The sequence below is a fragment of the Myxocyprinus asiaticus genome, chromosome 13, assembly GCF_019703515.2.
Source record: "Myxocyprinus asiaticus isolate MX2 ecotype Aquarium Trade chromosome 13, UBuf_Myxa_2, whole genome shotgun sequence".
In the NCBI taxonomy this organism is placed as follows: Eukaryota; Metazoa; Chordata; class Actinopteri; order Cypriniformes; family Catostomidae; genus Myxocyprinus; species Myxocyprinus asiaticus.
In genome coordinates, this window is record NC_059356.1 from 30,722,352 (window position 1) to 30,742,784 (window position 20,433).

The window sequence follows — 20,433 nt, forward strand, 5'->3', positions numbered from 1 at the left end:
TAGCAGGAGACGCACGAGCGTGCGCGCGCACATGCGTCAAACCACCTGGAAGATGCAACCGAGAGCTCCTTGGATGGAACAGTCAGAAAGAATAGCAATATGTACATGATTGACACATGATAATCTGCAGGACTCCAGCTACCACTCTCATCTAAATTATATTAGAATTTAATTGTGGAGATTTTTGTGGCACACACCAAATGCTGCTGTTTCTCCAAGGACATGCTTGTGCTTGCAATAGTGATTTGTGCTTATTTATTTATTTAATATTTTTTGTAAACAAGAAACACATACAATATCCAAAAATTAGATATAGTGGATTATGGGAATTAATCAATTAAATGGATACTTTATTTATTTGTGACATTTCATAAATCTAATTATATATGAGACCTATTGTATTTCTCCTTTTTTTCTCATCAACTTCAAATCATATTTCAAATGATGACATCGGGGAGTTTGAGATGTTTTCAAAAATGATTATTTTATCCCATTTTGTCACGCACCATGACTGGGGTATCTAAACCAAATATTAGGGTACAACTGGGCTAAAGGCACCTTAGTGAAAATATGTTTGTTTTTTCTGGTCACAAAGTCAAGATTGAAGGAACATAATGTGTGAAAATAAATAATAACGGAAGGTTGTTTTGATTAAAATTCTTTTAAAAAGCTTGGGGTAAAAGGCCCACACATTTGGGAAATTTTTCTAAACTCAGGCAAATACTTTTGAGACAGCAAGTTACTTTTTTGAGTAACAAATTAAGATAGATAATTTAAACAACCACTTCAGAAAAGGGTTAATAATTTCCTGCTGATTTCAAACACATTTAGCATTTTTTTGGGATTTTTCATTACATCTCAAGTATTTTATAAACAAATGAGTCTCCATTGTGATTAGATCAGACAATGTGAGCCCACTTTAAAAAAAAAAGGGTTACAAATCTATTCACCCCACTTAAGAAAAACAATGTGTTGGGTGCCTGGGGTGCTCAGCGAGTATTGATGCGGACCTCCAACTTTGGAGTCGTGAGTTCGAATCCAGAATGTGCTTAGTGAATCCAGCCAGGTCTCCTAAGCAAACAAATTGGCCCGGTTGCTAGGGAGGGTAGAGTCACATGGGGTAACCTCCACGTGGTCGTGATTAAGTGGTTCTCGCTCTCAATGGGGCGCATGGTAAGTTGTGCGTGGATCGTGGAGAGTAGCATGAGCCTCCACATGCTGTGAGTCTCCGTGGTGTCATGCACAGCGATCCACGTGATAAGATGCGCGGATTGACAGAAGCGGAGGCAACTGAGACTTGTCCTCCTCCACCCGGATTGAGGTGAGTAACCACGCCTCACGAGGACCTAGTAAGTAGTGGGAATTGGGCATTCCGAAATTGTCGAGAAAAGGGGATAAAATTATATATATATTAAAAAAAAATTATAAGAAAAACAATGTGTTTAACAGGGGCTTTTAAACTCTGCAACAGGAGCTTTTACCCAACATACTATCCTTTCACTTGCACGGTAAAAAAAAAAAAAAAACCTACATTAAACATTAAAAGTACCCTACATTAAAATCAAGAAATGTGACCTAGGAACATTATCCTCATTTCCATCTTCAAAAGAGCCACTCATAAAAGGATAAAACAACTAAATGCTTTTTTTAAGATGTCCTTTTTTGTAATAATTATTAATTATTTATGGAAGATTATTTATATTATAGATTAAATGGTCGGAAAACCAACCTTTTAGGACGGTAGAATTATGTAAAATAAGTAACGCAGAATTTTCTGTATTTGTGATTTGTATGGTTTATCAAATAATTTTTTTCTTTTTTTTCTTTTGATACCCCTGAATATTGTGTTGTATGTGTATTCTATCTACTGCTGGTTGTCAATAATAATACAAAAGACACCGAAATGTGTTCTGAGTATCTGATTTGCTGCTGCGGAAGTGGGCGGTGCCCTCCAGAAAAAAACGGAAGTGCGAGATTGTTTTGGTTATACTACGTGAACAACGGAGGAATGGAGACGAAGCCAGAGAGTCACAAGGTGAATACTGACAGTGGTTAGCAATAACATTGAGTTATGTCGTCGATCTAATATCTGATATGACACCAGTCGAGGCTCTGTATAACCTCTATTACCTTTTAACCTCTGTATGTTTCCTGGATATGGCTGTTAAAAAGTTATTTTAGTTAGCGAGTTCACAGACTGTAATATGGTTTAGTACAAGCCTGATGGTTTAGTCATTGTCATATTATTATGATGGAATGTCAGTTACATTTACAATATCACTGTCATGAATTGGATGACATGTTCAGCTCAGCGGGATGGTATAATTAGAAGCTCTGGTCACAAGTTACTCAAAATTAAAGAAAACTATTAGATGTATTTCTAGACACAGTCGATAGATCGCCACTGCCGCTTTCTTCCTTTGATATGATATGAATGTCGTCATAAATATCTGATAAGTGTTTTAAAATATTAATCAAAGCAGAACATGAATTGGATGTTGCAGATCTGACTTAAGAAATAACTCTGGTTTTAGCTGCTGAATTGTCAAACCATTGGAGTATAGTACCTAGTCCTTAATAATGCCTTATAGTTGTAATATTGTGAAAAACATTAAATTGATTATATCTGTTTCAGTGCTTTTGATATGATCAAACCATTCATCGTAATTCTTATACAAAGGCTTGATGTTTTAAATTATCTGTATCTTTGGTTAAAAGTTTTATGTATTATGTCATTCGTCAGCTGATCTTTGAGAAGGAGGGGGTTTATCTCCACACCAATGCCAAGAGAAGTAATCAGGACACAACCATCCCCGGCTTTATTCGTATAGTTAAGCGGGTAAGATCTGTATGTATATCAAGTACTTTTGTAACAAGGATATTGCCTCTTTTTTTTAAAGACAGAGACTCGATTGACTCATTTGACTGTTTATGACATTTGAAAATATGTAGGATGGAGAGCCAGCACTAGAATGGAGTCCTGTTGAGGAGGATGTGAGAAATGCTCCATCTGTCTTTTACACCAAAAAGGTTGGTAAGAGAAAGACTTGACGAGATTGCTACAATGGTACACTCTAATAGAGCACAACATTGCATGCCCACTTTTTCAGCTGCCTGGGTTCCAGAAGTATTTTTCTCATTCGTTTTTTTCATACACTTTTCATAAAATCCTTAATGAACCAAACCAACCAGCTCCGAGGTGAATCACACCATTACAAACTTTGTTTTGAAGCAAAAGAAAATTGGACAAAAGACAAAGGTACAAGACTGGTACTTACCGTCTTTCATGAGGGCACGAACTACAATCCCATGAAGCATTGTGAATGACCTAATCGAATATAAAACGATTGATTTTATGTTGTTGTGAAATATTCTGATATATACAAAGATGTACAGTAAGTAGTTTGAGACTGAAGGGAGACCGACTCGCTTGCATCATTCAGAGTACGTCATGGCAGCGGGCGGTTACTTCCGAGCTTGTTTGGTGGGCTTTCTTCGCCGACAGTTCTCTGACTGGTTGATCTTTCTCTGCCGGACCATGGGTAGTGTAGTTGTTCACCAGGAACTCTGATAATAAACATGATTTTTAAACAATGAAGTTGCAATTACACAGACTGATGGCTTCAGCGGAAGCATATACCATCAATGAACAACCTCGTAGCTCAGGTTAGGTCTGTCTTTAAAGGTTTGTAAGTTATCGGTCTATGGAAAAAGTTTGGTGGGTTTTTACTTCCAGAACCAGAACCTATTGTGCTCTATTGCACTTCAAAGTTCACTTGTCACATGCTCTTTTGGGAAGACAATTAAATGCTTTTAAGATCAATACTGAGATTGACATTATGAATGCCTAATATACTGTATGTCACCTAAATCTCTCTCACCCAATTCTCTTAACTCTGTGTTCCCTGAAAGGATGGCGAGGGCGGGGAAGAGGAGACTAAGTTTGACCCAGGCTATGAGCCAGACTGGGCCGTCATCAGCACAGTCAAGCAGGACAGACGGCAGGAGCGTCCACCAGTCAGAGAAACCGGTTCTATACATGGTATTTAAATGCATAGTTGATTTAAAATGAAAATGTTTTTATCATTTACTTTCCCTCATTTAGGAGTTATCTAGCAGAATGTCCAAACTGCTCTTTTCCTTACTATGAAAGTGAATGGTGACCATGGCTGTTCCTGGCCCCCGTCCACTTCCATTGTATGGAAAAGAGCAGTTTCGACATTCTGCTAAATACCACTTTTTGTGTTCCAGCTATGAAAGTAAGTCATAGGGGTTTGGAATGACAGGAGGGTGAGGAAAATATTATAGTATTAAAAATGTTTGTGTGAACAATCCTTTAAGTAATTATATGTCATCCCCCAGGTCAGTGGAGCTCATTCTCTCTGCCTCTGTCAGAGCTGTACTCATTACGGAGGCCTCGCTTCTCTCTGGGTAAAAACTTCCTGGTGCTGACCACCAGAGGGGGCCATCCTCTCCCTCCACTGCACTTCCATCGAGGGGGCACCAGAGAGCTGCTGAAAGCCATGCAGCGGTACATCAGACTTGCCCCGTGAGTGACATACACATTTCTCTCTTTGAGCTGCCACTTTTACATCGTACTACTTTTAGTATTATTTGCATACTCATGTGGCACTTTTGTCACCATGTTCTGCTCTGTCTAAGATCTCCCGTGGATGGTAGGCTCTTCCTGGCCTACCCACATGATTCTGGTGCCCTATCTCAATCATTTGATGAGCTTCACCTCTTCGATGATACCAGTGCACACCTTGTCTCTGTAAGTCTATGGCACAGCTGTTGTGTTTTTAGAGTGGTTTTGTAAGGCTCGAACCTGTAAACACACCATCTGATTGGTCATATCTACAGAGGTTCATTCAGGATCCTTATGAAACCACGTTTGGGGGGTTTTCCAAAGTGACTAACTTCTTCCAAGGAGCCCTTAGACCTCCAGAGTCACCCCTCAGTAACCGCTCACCCCAGGACGCTCACTCGCCACACCTAGCTGACGAGGAGCCAGGCTTTGAGCTCATTACCTGCGTAAGTCACCAAGCATTGTGGCTGTCTGTTTTATGATGTGTGTGTAAAAATAAATGCAAATGAGAAAAAGGACAACACTTTTTTGATCAGGGAGTAGAACTCGGCCCCAGACCAGAGGTCAAAAGAGGAAAACCTTTGGATAATTGGGATCAATTCTTGGATTCAGAAGGACGTGTCACAGACTCGCAGCTAGTCAGAGAGCTTGTGTTTAGAGGGGTATGTCCATGTTTTCAAAGCATATACTTCTATAATCCAAATTTTTATTCTGCAACTTATAACTGAGACGCAATCTTCCCGTAATGCTGCTTATATGCCAAGATGCCATGAACCAGTGATGTAATTTCTATCAAAGATTCCTGCCTGCCTTTTCTAGGGCATTGTTCCAGCTTTACGGAAAGAGGTGTGGAAGTTCCTGCTGGGGTTCTACCCATGGAAGAGCACAACCGTGGAGAGAGAAGAAATCCTTAGGGTCAAAACGTGAGCTTAACATCCTCTGGTTTGTCACACAAAAAAATATATAAATAAAAATATTTACTGCATTCATTCCCGTAAATACAGATTATTTATAGCAACTTGATCAGTTTGTTTTTTCTGTGGTTTCCTGTGTCATTTTCCTCTGCTTTTCACACCTTTTCTTCATGTATCTGCTTAGAATGTGCTTATATGATGTGCATACTTTTCTACTTTGGTGAAAAAGTGTCTATGAAGTAGTGATGGGCGTGTTCGAAACACGTGAACTGCTTCACGAAGTATCGAAACCTGCCCAAGTCAGGTGACTTCAGAAAACGAGGCTTCGTTACGTCATACTTTTTAGAAACGTTCCAAAAATATTTTGCTGTTTGACGCTAGGCACTTTATTCCACACTGAACCCCTGAGCCAGTGTCAATTGTGTGGTTGTAACTGATCTTGAGTTAGTTTAGCAATTACTAGGTTCAGAAAATCAGACTGATTCAAACAAGATTTGCTGATTGGAAGTCACTGATTTACAATTCCCTGTCAATCACTTTAAAGGGATAAACAAATTCTCTTATGATTTACTTTCCTTTAAGCCTTCCCAGATGTGTATGACTTTCCTTCTTCAGCAGAACTGAAGTGAAGATTTTTATAAGCAGATTTCAGCTCAGTTTGTCCATACAATGCAAGTAAACAGGTGCCATCAGGCTGCTGGCTGTTTGACGGTCCAAAAGACATATTTAGACTGCATAAAAGTAATTCACATGACTCCAGTTGATCAATTAATGTCTTCTGAAGCAAATCGATTAAAACTAAAAACACTCTTTTTATTTTAACCTGATTGTGTGCGTGCACTAGTCAGCTGCTTACTCTGGTTAGTGAACTTGACAGATGTTTAATTTTGTACTTGAGTTCTAGTCCTGCTCTGCTGACTGTGTGTGAGTTATCAACGTAGCCTTTCTGTTTACAAATCTATATTGCTCAAACTGTTTAAGATATATATATATATATATATAGTACTGTGCAAATAAATATGTTGCATAGTGAGGATGACTTGAAAAATTATACCATATATTGTTTTCATTTATCAATTAACATCATAAAAAGTCCAGTAAATATCTAGATCTGAACATAAATAAATGTTTAATTTGAATATACAAAAAAGTACTGATTTAGTATGAAGACAAACTTCAGATATATGTATTACAGGATAATGTAGATTGTCCTGAAAAATATACAGTATATATTAATTAAATAATTTTCAAAGCATTGTGTCATTGTAGCTGCTTCTGATTTAACTTTCCTGATGCAGGGATGAGTATTTCAGGATGAAAGTTCAGTGGAAATCAGTAAGTGAAGAACAGGAGATGAGGAACTCTCTCTTCAGAGGATACCGAAGCCTCATAGGTCAGTTTAACTGTCTTTCAGTTCCCTTTTCCACTAACACGGTGCCAGTGCTGGTGCAGCAGCCAGTGATAAATCTGGTGCTGTTCCACATGTTTCCAGTGCAGAAAAGGTGGTTCTGGGCCTGAAAGAATTGTTCTAGCCCCTTAAAACTGCTGGTTTTGAATCAGGAGCCTCAAATGTCATGGGCAGAGTGTCGCGGTGGGACAGCGTGCAAACTAGAATGTAAAACTTTCTAATCAAGGGGATACCATGCCCACCACTCGAGGAGCAGGGAGAATGTATCCGCTGAGGCAGTGGAGGTCTTGATTTCGAAACATCGAGATAGAGAGTCGGGCTTGACGTTCTTGGAGCCCGGATGAAAGAGATGGTGAAATCAAAACGAGTGAAAAATAAGGATCAGCGAGCCTGCCTAGAGTTTAGACGTTTAGCATTACGGATGTGCTCTAGGTTCTTGTGATCAGTCCAAACCATGAAAGGTATCCCCGAACCCTCTAACCAATGATGCCACTCACCCAAAGCCAACCGGGCAGCCAGTATTTCCCGTTTACCGACGTCGTAATTCCGTTCCATGGGGGTCAGCCGGTGCGAAAAGAACGCACATGGATGCATCTTTCCATCTGAGGCAGAGCGCTGAGAAAGGATCACTCCAACACCGACCTCGGACGCATCCAACTACACAACGAACTGACTAGCAGTGTCGGTGGTAATTACAATTGGTGCGGTGGAAAACCGCTTCTTAAGTTTAGTAAATGTGGCTTTAGCCCACGGGGACCAACTAAAGTCAGTGCGCTTGAAGGTGAGATCCATCATTGGCGCAGTGAATTGACTCTAGTTGCGAATAAACCTCCAGTAAAAGTTGGCGAACCCCAGAAACCTCTGCAATGCCTTGTGAGAATCTGGGGTTGGCCACTCGGAGACAGCTTTTACCTTATGCCTCCTACACACTACATGACTTTCAAAGACATCAGATTGTGGTATCGTTCATATTACACAACTGTCTGTCTTGTCATGGAAGTCTTAGGGTTTTCAAATTACACAAGGAATCAGTGACAGGAGTGAACACATTACAAAACATTTCACTATTGACAAATCCCCGACGACTCTGCCTGGACTCCAAATTACGTTTCACAACAGAGTACATGCGAGAAGTGATACGAGATACGAAAACAAATGCATGATCATATGTTATGCATTTCAGAATATGATGTGTATGTTTTTAATTGCCTAAAGGCATCATATATTTTATTGGTTACAATATGAAAAAGTACCTCCTTCTGAAAAATCTACCTATTTGCTTACCTGACTGTCCAAGAGAATTGGCAATTTCTCTCCAACTCTTCTCTTTCTCCACCCGGTTGTGGTACAGTTCAGAGGAAACATCAAATAGGCACTGGTGCTCCTGCCAATGTTCCACAAATTTTTCCTCCATTCCTTCGGTCCAATGAGATTTTCTTGATACCGCAGCCATGCTAGTTGATGTTCTGTTGCAGGTACATCAGGACTCCTCCCACTGAAACTTCCCATGCCCCGTTTCTTGCTCTCTCATTGGTTGTAGTTCAACGCTGCAGTTGTATTCAGTCAAAACACATTTCATATTGCACAATTTGGAATCGCAGACAGGTCCAGATATTTAACATGCTAGATATCTCGCTGACATCGGCGACACGTCGGCACTTCTCTCAGATCGTGTCTTTGATAATTCATACATTGCGTTCGTCGATCATGGAAGCGAGTTCTGATTTGCCTATGATTTCGTGCTTTTGTCGGCGATCTCTACAAAACTGTCGGCGAGTGAAAATCGGGCCTAAAATTGTGTAGTGTAAACTCTGCATTAGCCGGATCCATACGTACTCCCTCGGATGAAACGATGAACCCCAAAAAAGCACACTTCTCCACCTTGACAAACAGCCGGTTCTCTAACAGCCACTGAAGCACCTGCCTGACGTGCCGCACATGGTCCTGCATATTCTGGGAGAAGATCAGAATATCGTCAAGATAAACAAAGACAAAACTATCGACTGTGTCTCTTAAGCATCTCATTCATGAGCCCCTGGAAGACGGCGGGGGCGTTGACCAATCCGAAAGGCATAACCAAATATTCAAAGTGCCCCCTATACGTGTTAAATGCTGTCTTCCACTCATCCCCCTTCCTGATACAAACCAGGTGGTAAGCATTGCGTAAGTTCAACTTCGTAAAGACGGACGCTCCCTGCAAGAGTTCGAAGGCTGAGGACATCAACAGCAAAGGATAACTATTCTTAACCATGATGTCATTCATCCCCCAATAATCTATGCAGGGTCTAAGCAAGTCGTCCTTCTTCTCCACGAAGAAAATCCCCGCCCCTGCAGGCGATGAGGAAGGGTGGATGAGACCGGCTGCCAAATAATCAGTAATGTACCTGTTCATGGCCTCCCTCTCAGGAGCCGAGAGTGAATACAACCGTCCTCGAGGAGGAGAAGTGTCAGGAAGCAATTCAATCGCACAATCGTACGGAAAATGAGGAGGAAGGGTCGCGGTGCGGGACCTGCTGAACACCGCCCTCAGATCGTGGTACACCAGCGGCACTCCAGACATATCAGCCAGCTCATCCTACACTGAAACACAAGACTGGACAGGGGAGACAGCAGAGTTAAGACAATGTGAAGAACAAAAAGCGCTCCAGGCAAGTACAGTGTTGGTTACCCAATCTATGTGTGGGTTGTATGTAACCAACCAAGGGTGTACCAGCACAACTGGGGTCGAAGGGAATCGGATGAGGTAAAAAGACAGCTGTTTAGTGTGATTTCCGGAGATCAAAGTGACCGGCTTAGTGGAATGGGTTATGACTGACAGGGGCGTGTGGGTGGTGATGGGCTCATTCAATGGGATCCTGGGAAGCTGCCATTCAGAAGCAAAGTCAGTGTCAATGAAATTCCCTTCGGCGCCGGGATCCACCAGGGCCGAGATACCAATCAGCAGCCTAGCTGGAAGGAGCGTGCGGTGTCCAGGGGCTATGTCCAAGGGTGTCGTGCTCACCAGTAACCCCCTAACTACTGACGAGCGTTGTGTTTTAACGGACAGGAGGCACCAAGGTGGCCAGAACGGCCACAGATAAAACACAAACCCTTTTGAAGTCATCACTGCCTTTCCTTGTGGGGCATGGGAAGTCTTCCCACCTGTATAGGTTCAAAGTCAGGAGGGGAATCGTAAACTCAGGTTGCTGGTCTGAATTGTGAGTGAGGTTTAACTGTCCGTGAGGGGAAAGAGCGGCGGTGACGGTGCTCATTGCGTTGAGTCAAACGGTGATTACCCTGGGACAGCCCTGATAATAACCTCCCAGCTTCCCGACCTTGAGCTGCCCGGTCAAACACTCTGCGAAGTTCAGAGGAGAAAGCTTCATATGAGGAGCAACACGGATGCCGGTTATCCCACATCACCGTTCCCCATTCTCCAGCCCTCCTGGAGAGGAGTGTGATGATACACGCAATCTTCATAGTGTCTGAGGAGTACATGGAGGGCTGCAAGGAAAAGAACAGTGAACATCGTGAGAGGAAAGCCCTAACAGACCCCTCACCTGAGAATGGCGGTGGAGGAATGGCACATGCCTTTGGTCGCCAGGGGGCATGAGAAGCCGCCGGAGGAGTGAGGTTGTGTCCTGTGCTGGACTCGGATCAGAGGGAGAGTGGAGCTGCTGAACCATCGCGGTCAGATCCATGTGCTGTGAAGCCATTACCTCTAAAGCACGGTTAGAAGCAGATATCTGGTCTTGTTGTCATCCAAGCAAAGCTCCTTGTTGAGAGAGTGTGGAGCATAGAGTCATCTACTCCGCAGGGTCCATGCTGGCTAGTTTCTGCCACGGTTGAGGAGTGGGGAGGATAAAGGTCCCAAAAGCTGAGAGAGAGAGTTCAACAGTATTTATTCACAAGTTCTCAAAAGTCAAGTGAAGGTGCACCCTGCGCCAGCTGAAGAAGTTGGAGAACCAGCGAGCCGCCAAGAGCTAGTGAAGAGTGTGTTCATATGGGGAATATGTGCATCTGGAGCACTCAGATGCGAAGCACAGACGAATCTCCCGAGAGGCGGGCAGAAATCGAGGAATCCTCCTCCACAATCCTGGGCACCAACTGGTGAGAGTGAATGCAAGCAGACATGTAACCGCACCTCAATCAACCGGCAACCACAGATACACAAGCTTGTGAAGAAGGTTCGTAGAAGCTGGTGAGGTGCAAGCGAAGCCCAGACAAATCTCCCAAGACGCGGGCACAAATCGAGGAATCCTCCTCCACAGTCCTGGGCACCAACTAGTGAAAGTGAATGCAAGCAGACAGGTCACCGCACCTCAATAGACAGGCAACCAACAGATACTTGAGCTAGTTCCAACTACATAAGAGAGAAGAGTTAGACTTCATCGTAAACAGCGCACATGTGAACAGTAACAGAGAACAATAAACTGGCAAATAAAGATTGGGAACACGAGGAATAAGAAGGGAGTGCAATTAGAGGAAAGCAGGTGGCAGCGGGCATGTAACTCATCACCGTGATCAGCATCTCCACAAGATCGATCAGCGTTCCCATGGAAACGCTGATCACACATGCCTACGCCACCTGTGAGACACGAGGGAGAGAAAAACAAACAACAGTTAGAGCCAGCACACATGCCAGAACCGTGGCACAGGGGGGATGTCACGGTTGGTCATAATGTTGGCACCACGTGAAGTTTTCAAAACAACAACTGAGGTTGACTAACAAGTGTTAAAGATATAGTTCACCCAAAAATGAAAATTCTCTCATCATTTACACACCCTCATGCCATCCCAGATGTGTATGACTTTTTTCTGCTGAATACAAATTAAGATCTTTAGAAGAATATCTCAGCTCTGTAGATCCATACAATGCAAGTGAATGGTGGCCAGAACTTTGAGTCTCCAAAAATCACAAAGTCAGCATAAAAGTAATCTATAAGACTCCAGTGGTTAAATCCATGTCTTCAGAAGCGATATGATAGGTGTGGGTGAGAAACAGATACATTTTTGTGTCCTTTTTGTTTTTTTTACTATAAATCTACAATTTCACTTTCATATTTTTCTTCTTTTGTTTTTGGCAATTCGCATTCTTCATGCATATCGCCACCTACTGGGCAAGGAGGAGAATTTGTTGTAAAAAATGTGGGTGAGTAAATGATGAGAGAATTTTCTTTTTTTTGTGATCTATCTCTTTAACTGTACCTAGAAAAAACTATGCAGCAGTGCTCTGTGGAGGAAACCAACATGCTTCTTGCTATATGGTCATCCCTGGAGATCCACGACAAACTAGAAAGCTGTCAAAAAATTTGTGGACTGTGAAATAAGTAAAGAAATGGCAATTGCCAGCTTCAGTTGTACAACCAAAAAAATTATAAAAAAACACATGTTTTCAAAACTAGGAGTAAATCTTAAAGAGTAAAAAAAGACCATAGAGCGGCATGTTTGTTTGGGGGCAAGTTGCGAAGTCTGTTATGTCGTTTTTTGTCTCAGTGGAAGTCAGTGGAAATGTGGGCTGTTTCTGAGAGAGGTCTCAGGCACTAGCATTCGTTTCGGCAGAAAAGTGATATCAGTTCACTCTAATAGGTTATTCAATACATCTGAATTGCTATTGTTTTCTGTTTAACCAGAACGAGATGTTAATCGAACAGACAGGCTTACTTCCTTCTTTTCTGGGAATGAGAACCCAGGACTTGTGCTGCTTAATGATGTGCTGATGACATACTGCATGTTTAACTTTGATCTTGGTAAGAATATTCTCCATATGTCATGGTAATTCCAATTATATCCACCAGAGGATGCTGTTTCAACAAATTTTCTCTCCATCACCTCACTTCATCTATTTAGGATATGTTCAGGGAATGAGTGATCTTTTATCTCCACTCCTATTTGTCACCCAGAATGAGGTGGAGTCCTTCTGGTGTTTGACGGGCTTTATGGATCTAGTGGTTAGTAGACATTCTTTGTTTTCGGATTGTGTATTATTTAGTGGATACATTATTAAATCTCTCTCTGTGCTCAGCACCAAAACTTTGAGGAGTCTCAAGAGGCCATGAAACAGCAGCTCCTTCAGCTCAGCCTCCTATTAAGAGCACTTGATCCGGAGCTATGTGACTACCTGGGTAAACACACACACACACACTATAAATATCAGCTTTCTCAAAGTCAAAGTTTTATTTGTCAGATGTGCAGCATGGCAACAGCAGTACTTGTTGACAATGAAGAATTAACAAGCAAGAATCAGTATTTTTCAACAAGCTTCCGTTTCAAGTAAACGTTTAAATTAAAAAAGATATTTTATGAAGAATTAGTAGTAAAAAAAAGTAGAAATATAAGTGAATGAACAGGTTGTCAAAATATAAATGAAGTATAAATTGTAAACAAAAAAACAAAAAAAAAATACAAAACATACATTTATAAAGTGGTGTATGCCTGTGATGTAAAAGACTGAAGAAAAACAAAGTGTACTCAATATGAGTAGTATTTAAATATATATATATATATTAAGTTGTTATACAGTATGTACAATTGTATTATTGTTATGTGCATTTGTTCTTGAGTGGTGGCATGACCTGTTCAATAATATTGCATTCTTCTCTTTCTCTGTCACAGATTCTCAGGATAGTGGCTCACTTTGCTTCTGTTTCCGATGGTTACTGATTTGGTTTAAGCGAGAGTTCACTTTTGAAGACATCTTGAGTCTATGGGAGGTAAGATAACTCAAAAGGGTAAATAAATACATATCAACATACAACACTTGTAGTTTTTATGTGGTTTAATTTAATGAAAGTGTCAAAATCACATTAAATGGAGGAATCACAATAAATGTAAATTCTCTCATCATTCACTCACCCTCATGCCATCCCACATGTGTATGACTTTCCAGGGCTCAACATTAAGCATTGTCATGTGCTTGTAAATTGGTCATTCACTTGTCCGAGTAAAAAAGTTACTTGTCCAGAGAGAAAAACAAAAGAAAGTATGTAAGGAAGAAAAAAAAGAAAAGCCTCCATCATCATCATTTACACCTAATAGGGATTAAGAACACAGTGCAGAAAGACGGTTAATCATTACTCACCCTCAGGCCTGTATGAATTTCTCTCTTGTGAGGAACACAAAATTAGATTTTTGGCAGAATGTTAGTCACAGTCACTATTCACTGTCACTGCATCTTTTTTTATTTTTATTATTTTATTTTTTTCATAAAATAAATTGAATTGAGCCTGAAACTAACATTCTCCCTAACATCTCCTTTTGAGTTTCACAGAAGATAGAAAGTCAGACAGGTTTGGAACAACATAAAGGTGAGTAATGATGACAATTTTTGGTGACACTCTACAATAAGGTTCCATTCCTTGAGCTGAACACGCTCAAAACAGTGGAGATGATTGTGGACTTTAGGAGAAAAACCCCAACACTGACCCCTCTCACCATTCTAAACAGCACTGTGGCAGCAGTGGAGTCATTCAGGTTCCTGGGCACTACCATCTCACAGGACCTGAAGTGGGAGACCCACATTGACTCCACTGTGAAAAAGGCCCAGCAGAGGTTGTACTTCCTTCGCCAGTTGAGGAAATTCAACCTGCCACAGGAGCTGCTGATACAGTTCTACTCAACAGTCATTGAGTCTGTCCTCTGCACTTCTATAACTGTCTGGTTTGGTTCAGCTACGAAATCAGATATCAGAAGACTACAAAGGACAGTTTGGACTGCTGAGAGGATTATTGGTTGCCCCCTGCCCTCCCTTCAAGAATTATACACTTCCAGATTGAGGAAAAAGGTTGGAAAAATCACTCTGGACCCCACTCACCCTGCCCACTACCTTTTTGAACTGGTACCTTCTGGCCGACGCTTCAGAGCTCTGAGCACCAGAATCGTCAGGCACAGCAACAGTTTTTTCCCCCAGGCTATCCTTCTCATGAACCGTTAAAACTGCCCCTTTGAGCAATAATTAATGTGCAATACACAGCTTAGTCTTTTTATATTATCCAACACATCCAACCTCTTCTGCCATTACATTCCCTTGCACTGTATATAACTGATTTGTATTTAGATTTGCACTACGTATGTGTGTGTGTGTATGTATGTATGTATGTATGTATGTATGTATATGTATGTGTGTATGTATGTGTGTGTGTGTGTGTGTATGTATGTGTGTGTATATATATATATATATATCATATTATTTTTTTAAAGTCTTGCTGCTGTTTTTGTATTGTTGTACACTTAAGCTCCTGTCACCAAGACAAATTCCTTGTATGTGTAAGCATACTTGGCAATAAAGCTCATTCTCTTCTCATTCTCATTAACATTAGATAATGCAATAGCTATCATGAACTAACAGTGAACAATATTTTACAGCATTTATCAATCTTAGTTAATGTATACTGTATATTGGAATTAACCTTAACCAAGATTAATAAATTATATAAAAGTGGTGTTTATTGTTGTTAGTTCATGTTAACTAATGTAGTTAACTAACGTTAACAAATCGAACCTTTTTGGAAAGGGTTACCAAATTTTCATGTTTGGGTAAATCATCTCTTTGAGAATACCAGTCAGTTCTCACCAGTTCCATTAAAAACAGCTGTTTAATATTGACAAAATGCATTAAAAATGTTAACAAATAATATCCTGAGAGAATCTTGCTGCTAAATCACATGTGAGGCGTCTATTTCTCAAACTAGAGACTCTGATGTACTTATCCTCTTGTTTAGTTGTACATCTGGCCTTCCACATCTCTTTCTGTCCTTGTTAGAGCCAGTTGTCCTTTGCTTAGAAGACTGTAGTGTACACCTTTGTATGACACCTTCAGTTTTTTGGCAATTCCAAGCATTGTATAGCCTTCATTCCTCAAAACAATGATTGATTGATGAGTTTCTAGAGAAAGCTGTTTCTTAAGACATGCCAGTCTATTGCATACTGTGGCAACTCAAAAACAAACACAAAGACAATGTTAAGCTTAATTTAATGAACCAAATAGCTTTCAGCAGTGTTTGATATAATGGCAAGTGATTTACTAGTACCAATTTAGCATGATTACTCAAGGATAAGGTGTTGGAGTGATGGCTGTTAGTAATGGGGCCTGTCAAGATTTGATGAAAAATGACTTTTTTCAAATAGTGATGGTGCTGTTTTTACATCAGTAATGTCCTGACTATACTTTGTGATCAGCTGAATGCCACTTTGGTGAATTAAAGTACCAATTTCCTTCCGAAACAGCAAAATCTGTACATTATTCCAAACTTTTGGCCGCCAGTGTATATTGTTATAAACTTATTAAAATTGACTGACACATGGCAGAGAAAATACCTCGGATACACACATTAGATGGAGCTCTAGAAAGATGAGAGATGTAACGGGTGCATAAGTCTGTTTTAAGTGTTTCTCTTCACTCTACAGATGGTATTATTACACAAAGCGTTTTTGCAATTTCTGCCTTTCTTGCTGTATTATGAGGGAGCGCAACGATGTGATGAGACAAAATTAGATCTCTCCAACGTTGCACGCTTGCGATGAAGACAGATTTGTTGATTATACACAAGAGCAATAGTTTTATCGCATCACTCGCTTATAGAGACATGGCCCGTTTATATGTGTGAAATCTAAAGTTTAGTAAATATGCGCTTCCCCACTGCTTGCACTGACAAGCTGCTGAACGCTGCACCACGAGTGAAGCCGAGAGGGAGAGAGGGCGACGCAATAGAGGGAGTTCCTGCATTTTGAAAGTGGAACATGCGGGAATGATTAAAATTGTGCTCAATCCCCACAATCCCACGCTATTGAGCTAACATTTGTTATTAAGATTTTAATCAGGCTACTTGTCCGGTCGGGAAAGTAAAATTATCTTTAACTTGCCCGTTCAAAATTCCACTTGTCCCTGACAAGCGTTAATGTCGAGCCCTGCTTTCTTTCTTCTGCTGAACACAAACAAAGACTTTTAGAAGAAGATTTCTGCTCTGTTGGTCCTCACAAGTGAATGGGTACCAAAATTTTGGAGGTCCAAAATGCACATAAAGGGAGCATAAAAGTAAGCCATACGACTCCATGTCTTCAGAAGGGATATGATTGGTGTGGAAGTAGAAACAGATAAATTTTTTACCATCAATCTCCACTTTCACATTCTTCTTTTGTTTTTGGAGATTTGCATTCTTCCTGCATATCGCCACCTACTGGGCAGGGAGGAGTATTTATAGTAAAAAAGGACTTAAATATAGAACTACACTTTTAATATTGTTCTAGATTTATGTAGTATTTCACTTAAAGATCTTCATGTCTTCTGCTTGTTGTAGGTCTTGTGGACTCGTCTACCTTGTGAAACCTTTCACTTACTGATGGCCTGCTCCATTCTTGAGTCACAGAGAGAGGAGCTGATTGGCTCAAATCATGACTTTAACTCTATACTTAAGGTGGGTTCTCTATACCTAGCTCTTTGCTCCTGAAGGATTGTAGCCTATGTAAGCAGAAAGCCTTTGGAAAAAGTACAGTGGACTCACTTCAGACAAATTATAAATAAGTTAACCAGTTTCAATCTTACCTTTTAAGTGTGTGTGTAATAGGGCTGGGCGATAGGACAATGTTATCGGATATCAACAGTGTCTTACAAAGATCCTGTTGCCGATTGCAACGCTCAATTGACAGACGATGATCGAAAATATTGGGAAATGACAAAACCATGGATCTGGGAAGTCGCCAAATATATTAAACAGGGTGTGAAACTACCACCCGCCAAATGCGACGAGGCTGAATCCAGTTCGCAAGCTCCTCGTCCAAATGTATTTCATGTGCGGGTAATTTTGCTCATCTACCCGCAACAGGCGGGCGACCTGTAAGACGTCTCGTAGTGACACAAGAAATGCTGTTAGTCACAAAGACACCCGCTTGAAGAAACACACCTTATTATATTTTTAAGAACAGACAAAAGAAAAGCCGTCAGTGCTTGTGTCTGATTCGCTGTTTGTTCAGAGGTGTGCAGCACAAGCCTGTCATGTGGAACAAGTGCATGTAAAGAGTTTTCACTCTTTTTTTCTCTGTTTCATTTGTCTGAAAACGGTTTGCAAGAATAATGTCATCTATGAGAATGCTGCAAATGATCTCTGATCATCTCAGGAGGTGCTGTGAGTTTAGTTCGCTTCATTTCCACGCGGTTAGCAGGCATTGTGAACGCAACTCTGCAGGTTCAGTAATATATACAGTATCTTTGTATTAAATAAACAAAGACAAAAGTGATTCAATCATAAAGTAATAAAAGACACATTCATCTTGAACATAAAATTAAGTTCTGTTTTATTTTCTTTAGGCAGCATTAACTGTATAACCAAAACGCAAACCAAACACAAATTCAATAAGAACACACATTTGGCAGCATTATTTTGGGAACACAAGGAGATGAATTAGGCTTATTTATTATGATATAATTGTCTCTACATTTATAATTGTCTTTAGTTCTTAATCTGTAGGCTATTAGTAATTTTCCACCTGTTGTCGTTGACGGATGCTTGCATGATGGCGAGTTGTTAAATACGATTTTTTGATCACTTTATTTTATTGCTTTTTTCGCTTAAAGTGCAATTTGATTTTAGAAATTTCTTTTTTTTTTTATTATGTTTTTCAATAAATCAATTACATTTTTAAAGCAAAATTAATAAAGCAAAAAATTCACCGACCCTCGGCAGGGGGTTTGACGGTATAATCGTATATTGTGATATTTTTCAGACGATTATCAATAAAATTATTTTTACATATCGCCCAGCCCTTGTGTGTAAGCATTTGTGTGTTTTTGTTTACAGCACATTAATGAGCTCACCATGAAGCTGGACCTGCATTCAGTGCTCTGTGGAGCCGAGGCCATTTATTTACAGCTGGCGCATTGCAAGGTGAGATGGGACAGTGCTCTGTAGAAGAGATAGGACTGCTGATATGGTATGAAAAATAACCATAGTCATACATACTACATACTGTAATACTTGATAACTGCTTTGTTCTCAGGAGCTGCCTGTGAAAGTACAGGAAGTTCTTGGACTGTATGTCCCCTCAAGCTCTTCAGAAGAGAGCCCAGTCTCGGAGACCAGAGAGACTGACGCCCTTCTCAACCAGTCAGAAGCCAGGGGAGCTACAGCCTGCCAGTCATTCAATGGGCAGACGCCACAGCGCCCACATCCTACGCACCCCTAATTCCAGTGATTGGCAGAAGGGGAAGAGTGGATTTAAATGACATCTAATCATGAATATTCCAAAAGATTGATGATTAACGTGTTTGTTTATAAAATACTGGCGAATATAATTCAGAAATTAGAATCTATAGCTGCAGCAACCTAAAACTGAGATTTGCTGACTGTTATGTACTGTACTTTCCTAAGAAGGGCAGAATATTTTCAACATGCTGTTCAAACTGAGATGTGTGAATGACTGAGGGCATTGCAAACAGTCCGGAAGAGAGGGAATTCTGACACCCTGTGATGTTTACAGCTCATATTTTATCTGTTGATACCATTTTGCTTTAACAGAATTGTATATCTCATTGCTTGTGTGGTTGTGTTCACACTTGTAACTACATTACCCAATACCATGTTTTAGTCATTATTATTATGTATTGTATTATAATGTATAGTCGTTCTGTTACGTCTTTCCTGTTTATGTTGTCTGTTTCTCCCCTTTTTCCCTTGAATCCCCGTTTTTGCATCCATTTAGAAGACTGTTGACAGCTAGATGATGCTGTGCAGAACCATTTTGCATGCAGTGTAGCAAGAACTACAATTGATATTACTTATTTTGTTCTTTATTTTAACCACTGTGCTTGTTCCATGTATTTCATATGGCTAAAGCATCTTAAATAAAACCTGCAAACTTAGTAATGGACATTGTTTTTTTTTGTTTTTTTGTTGTTGTGTTTTTGTGGTATTGTTCCTTGTAAAATGTGTTTAGTATCTTTTCTTGTCACACTATAATTGTTCTTTATACACTCCAAAAAAAAATTTAATATGCACAAAATTCCATGAGTGTACCCTAGATAGACGGCTTTATTTAAATCTCTGGAATCTAATTAAAAGTGAAAATTCTGTCATCGTTTACTCACCCTCATGTTGTTCCAAACCTGTATTACTTCCTTATCTTCTGTTGAATGCAAAAAAAGAAAAATAAGATACTGTATTAGGCAGAATAACAGAAAATAAGATGCAATCAATGTATTTACTGGGAGATGAGAACTAGCTATTATAGTACTTTTACTAGTAGATAAAATAACTTTTTTAAAAAACTATAGTTTTGAAAAACATTTTTTAGGACTTTTTAAATTAAATAATGATTCTGAGGGTGAAACGATCAGCTAATGAAGCAGAAAATAATTTTGAATGTATGACATATGTTTTGTTTAACCACTAAATTTATGTTTATCACAGAACGAAACGGCCCATGTGCCAAGAAAACACCACCAGTGTCGTCGTCACACAAACAAACACATTCACACCCTCCATCAGCAGGTGTCTGACTGGGGTTAAAAGATCAGGGTAAATGGGGTCACTGTTGCCCACTGTCCAAGCAAA

At 40.2% G+C, this 20,433-nt stretch overlaps 1 protein-coding gene across 1 annotated transcript; it reads left to right on the plus strand.

Moving 5' to 3' along the window:
- Positions 1-1,975: 1,975 nt before the first annotated feature.
- LOC127449933 (TBC1 domain family member 17-like) lies at positions 1,976-19,746 on the plus strand. The gene is made up of 17 exons (XM_051713561.1): positions 1,976-2,035; positions 2,744-2,839; positions 2,953-3,030; positions 3,913-4,042; positions 4,363-4,549; positions 4,663-4,774; positions 4,864-5,034; positions 5,125-5,250; positions 5,408-5,511; positions 6,801-6,895; positions 12,523-12,639; positions 12,740-12,840; positions 12,915-13,014; positions 13,505-13,602; positions 17,185-17,301; positions 18,682-18,768; positions 18,881-19,746. The coding sequence occupies exons 1-17, from the start codon at positions 2,009-2,011 to the stop codon at positions 19,064-19,066; spliced, it is 1,932 nt and encodes a 643-aa protein (XP_051569521.1). The 5' UTR covers positions 1,976-2,008; the 3' UTR covers positions 19,067-19,746.
- Positions 19,747-20,433: the final 687 nt, after the last annotated feature.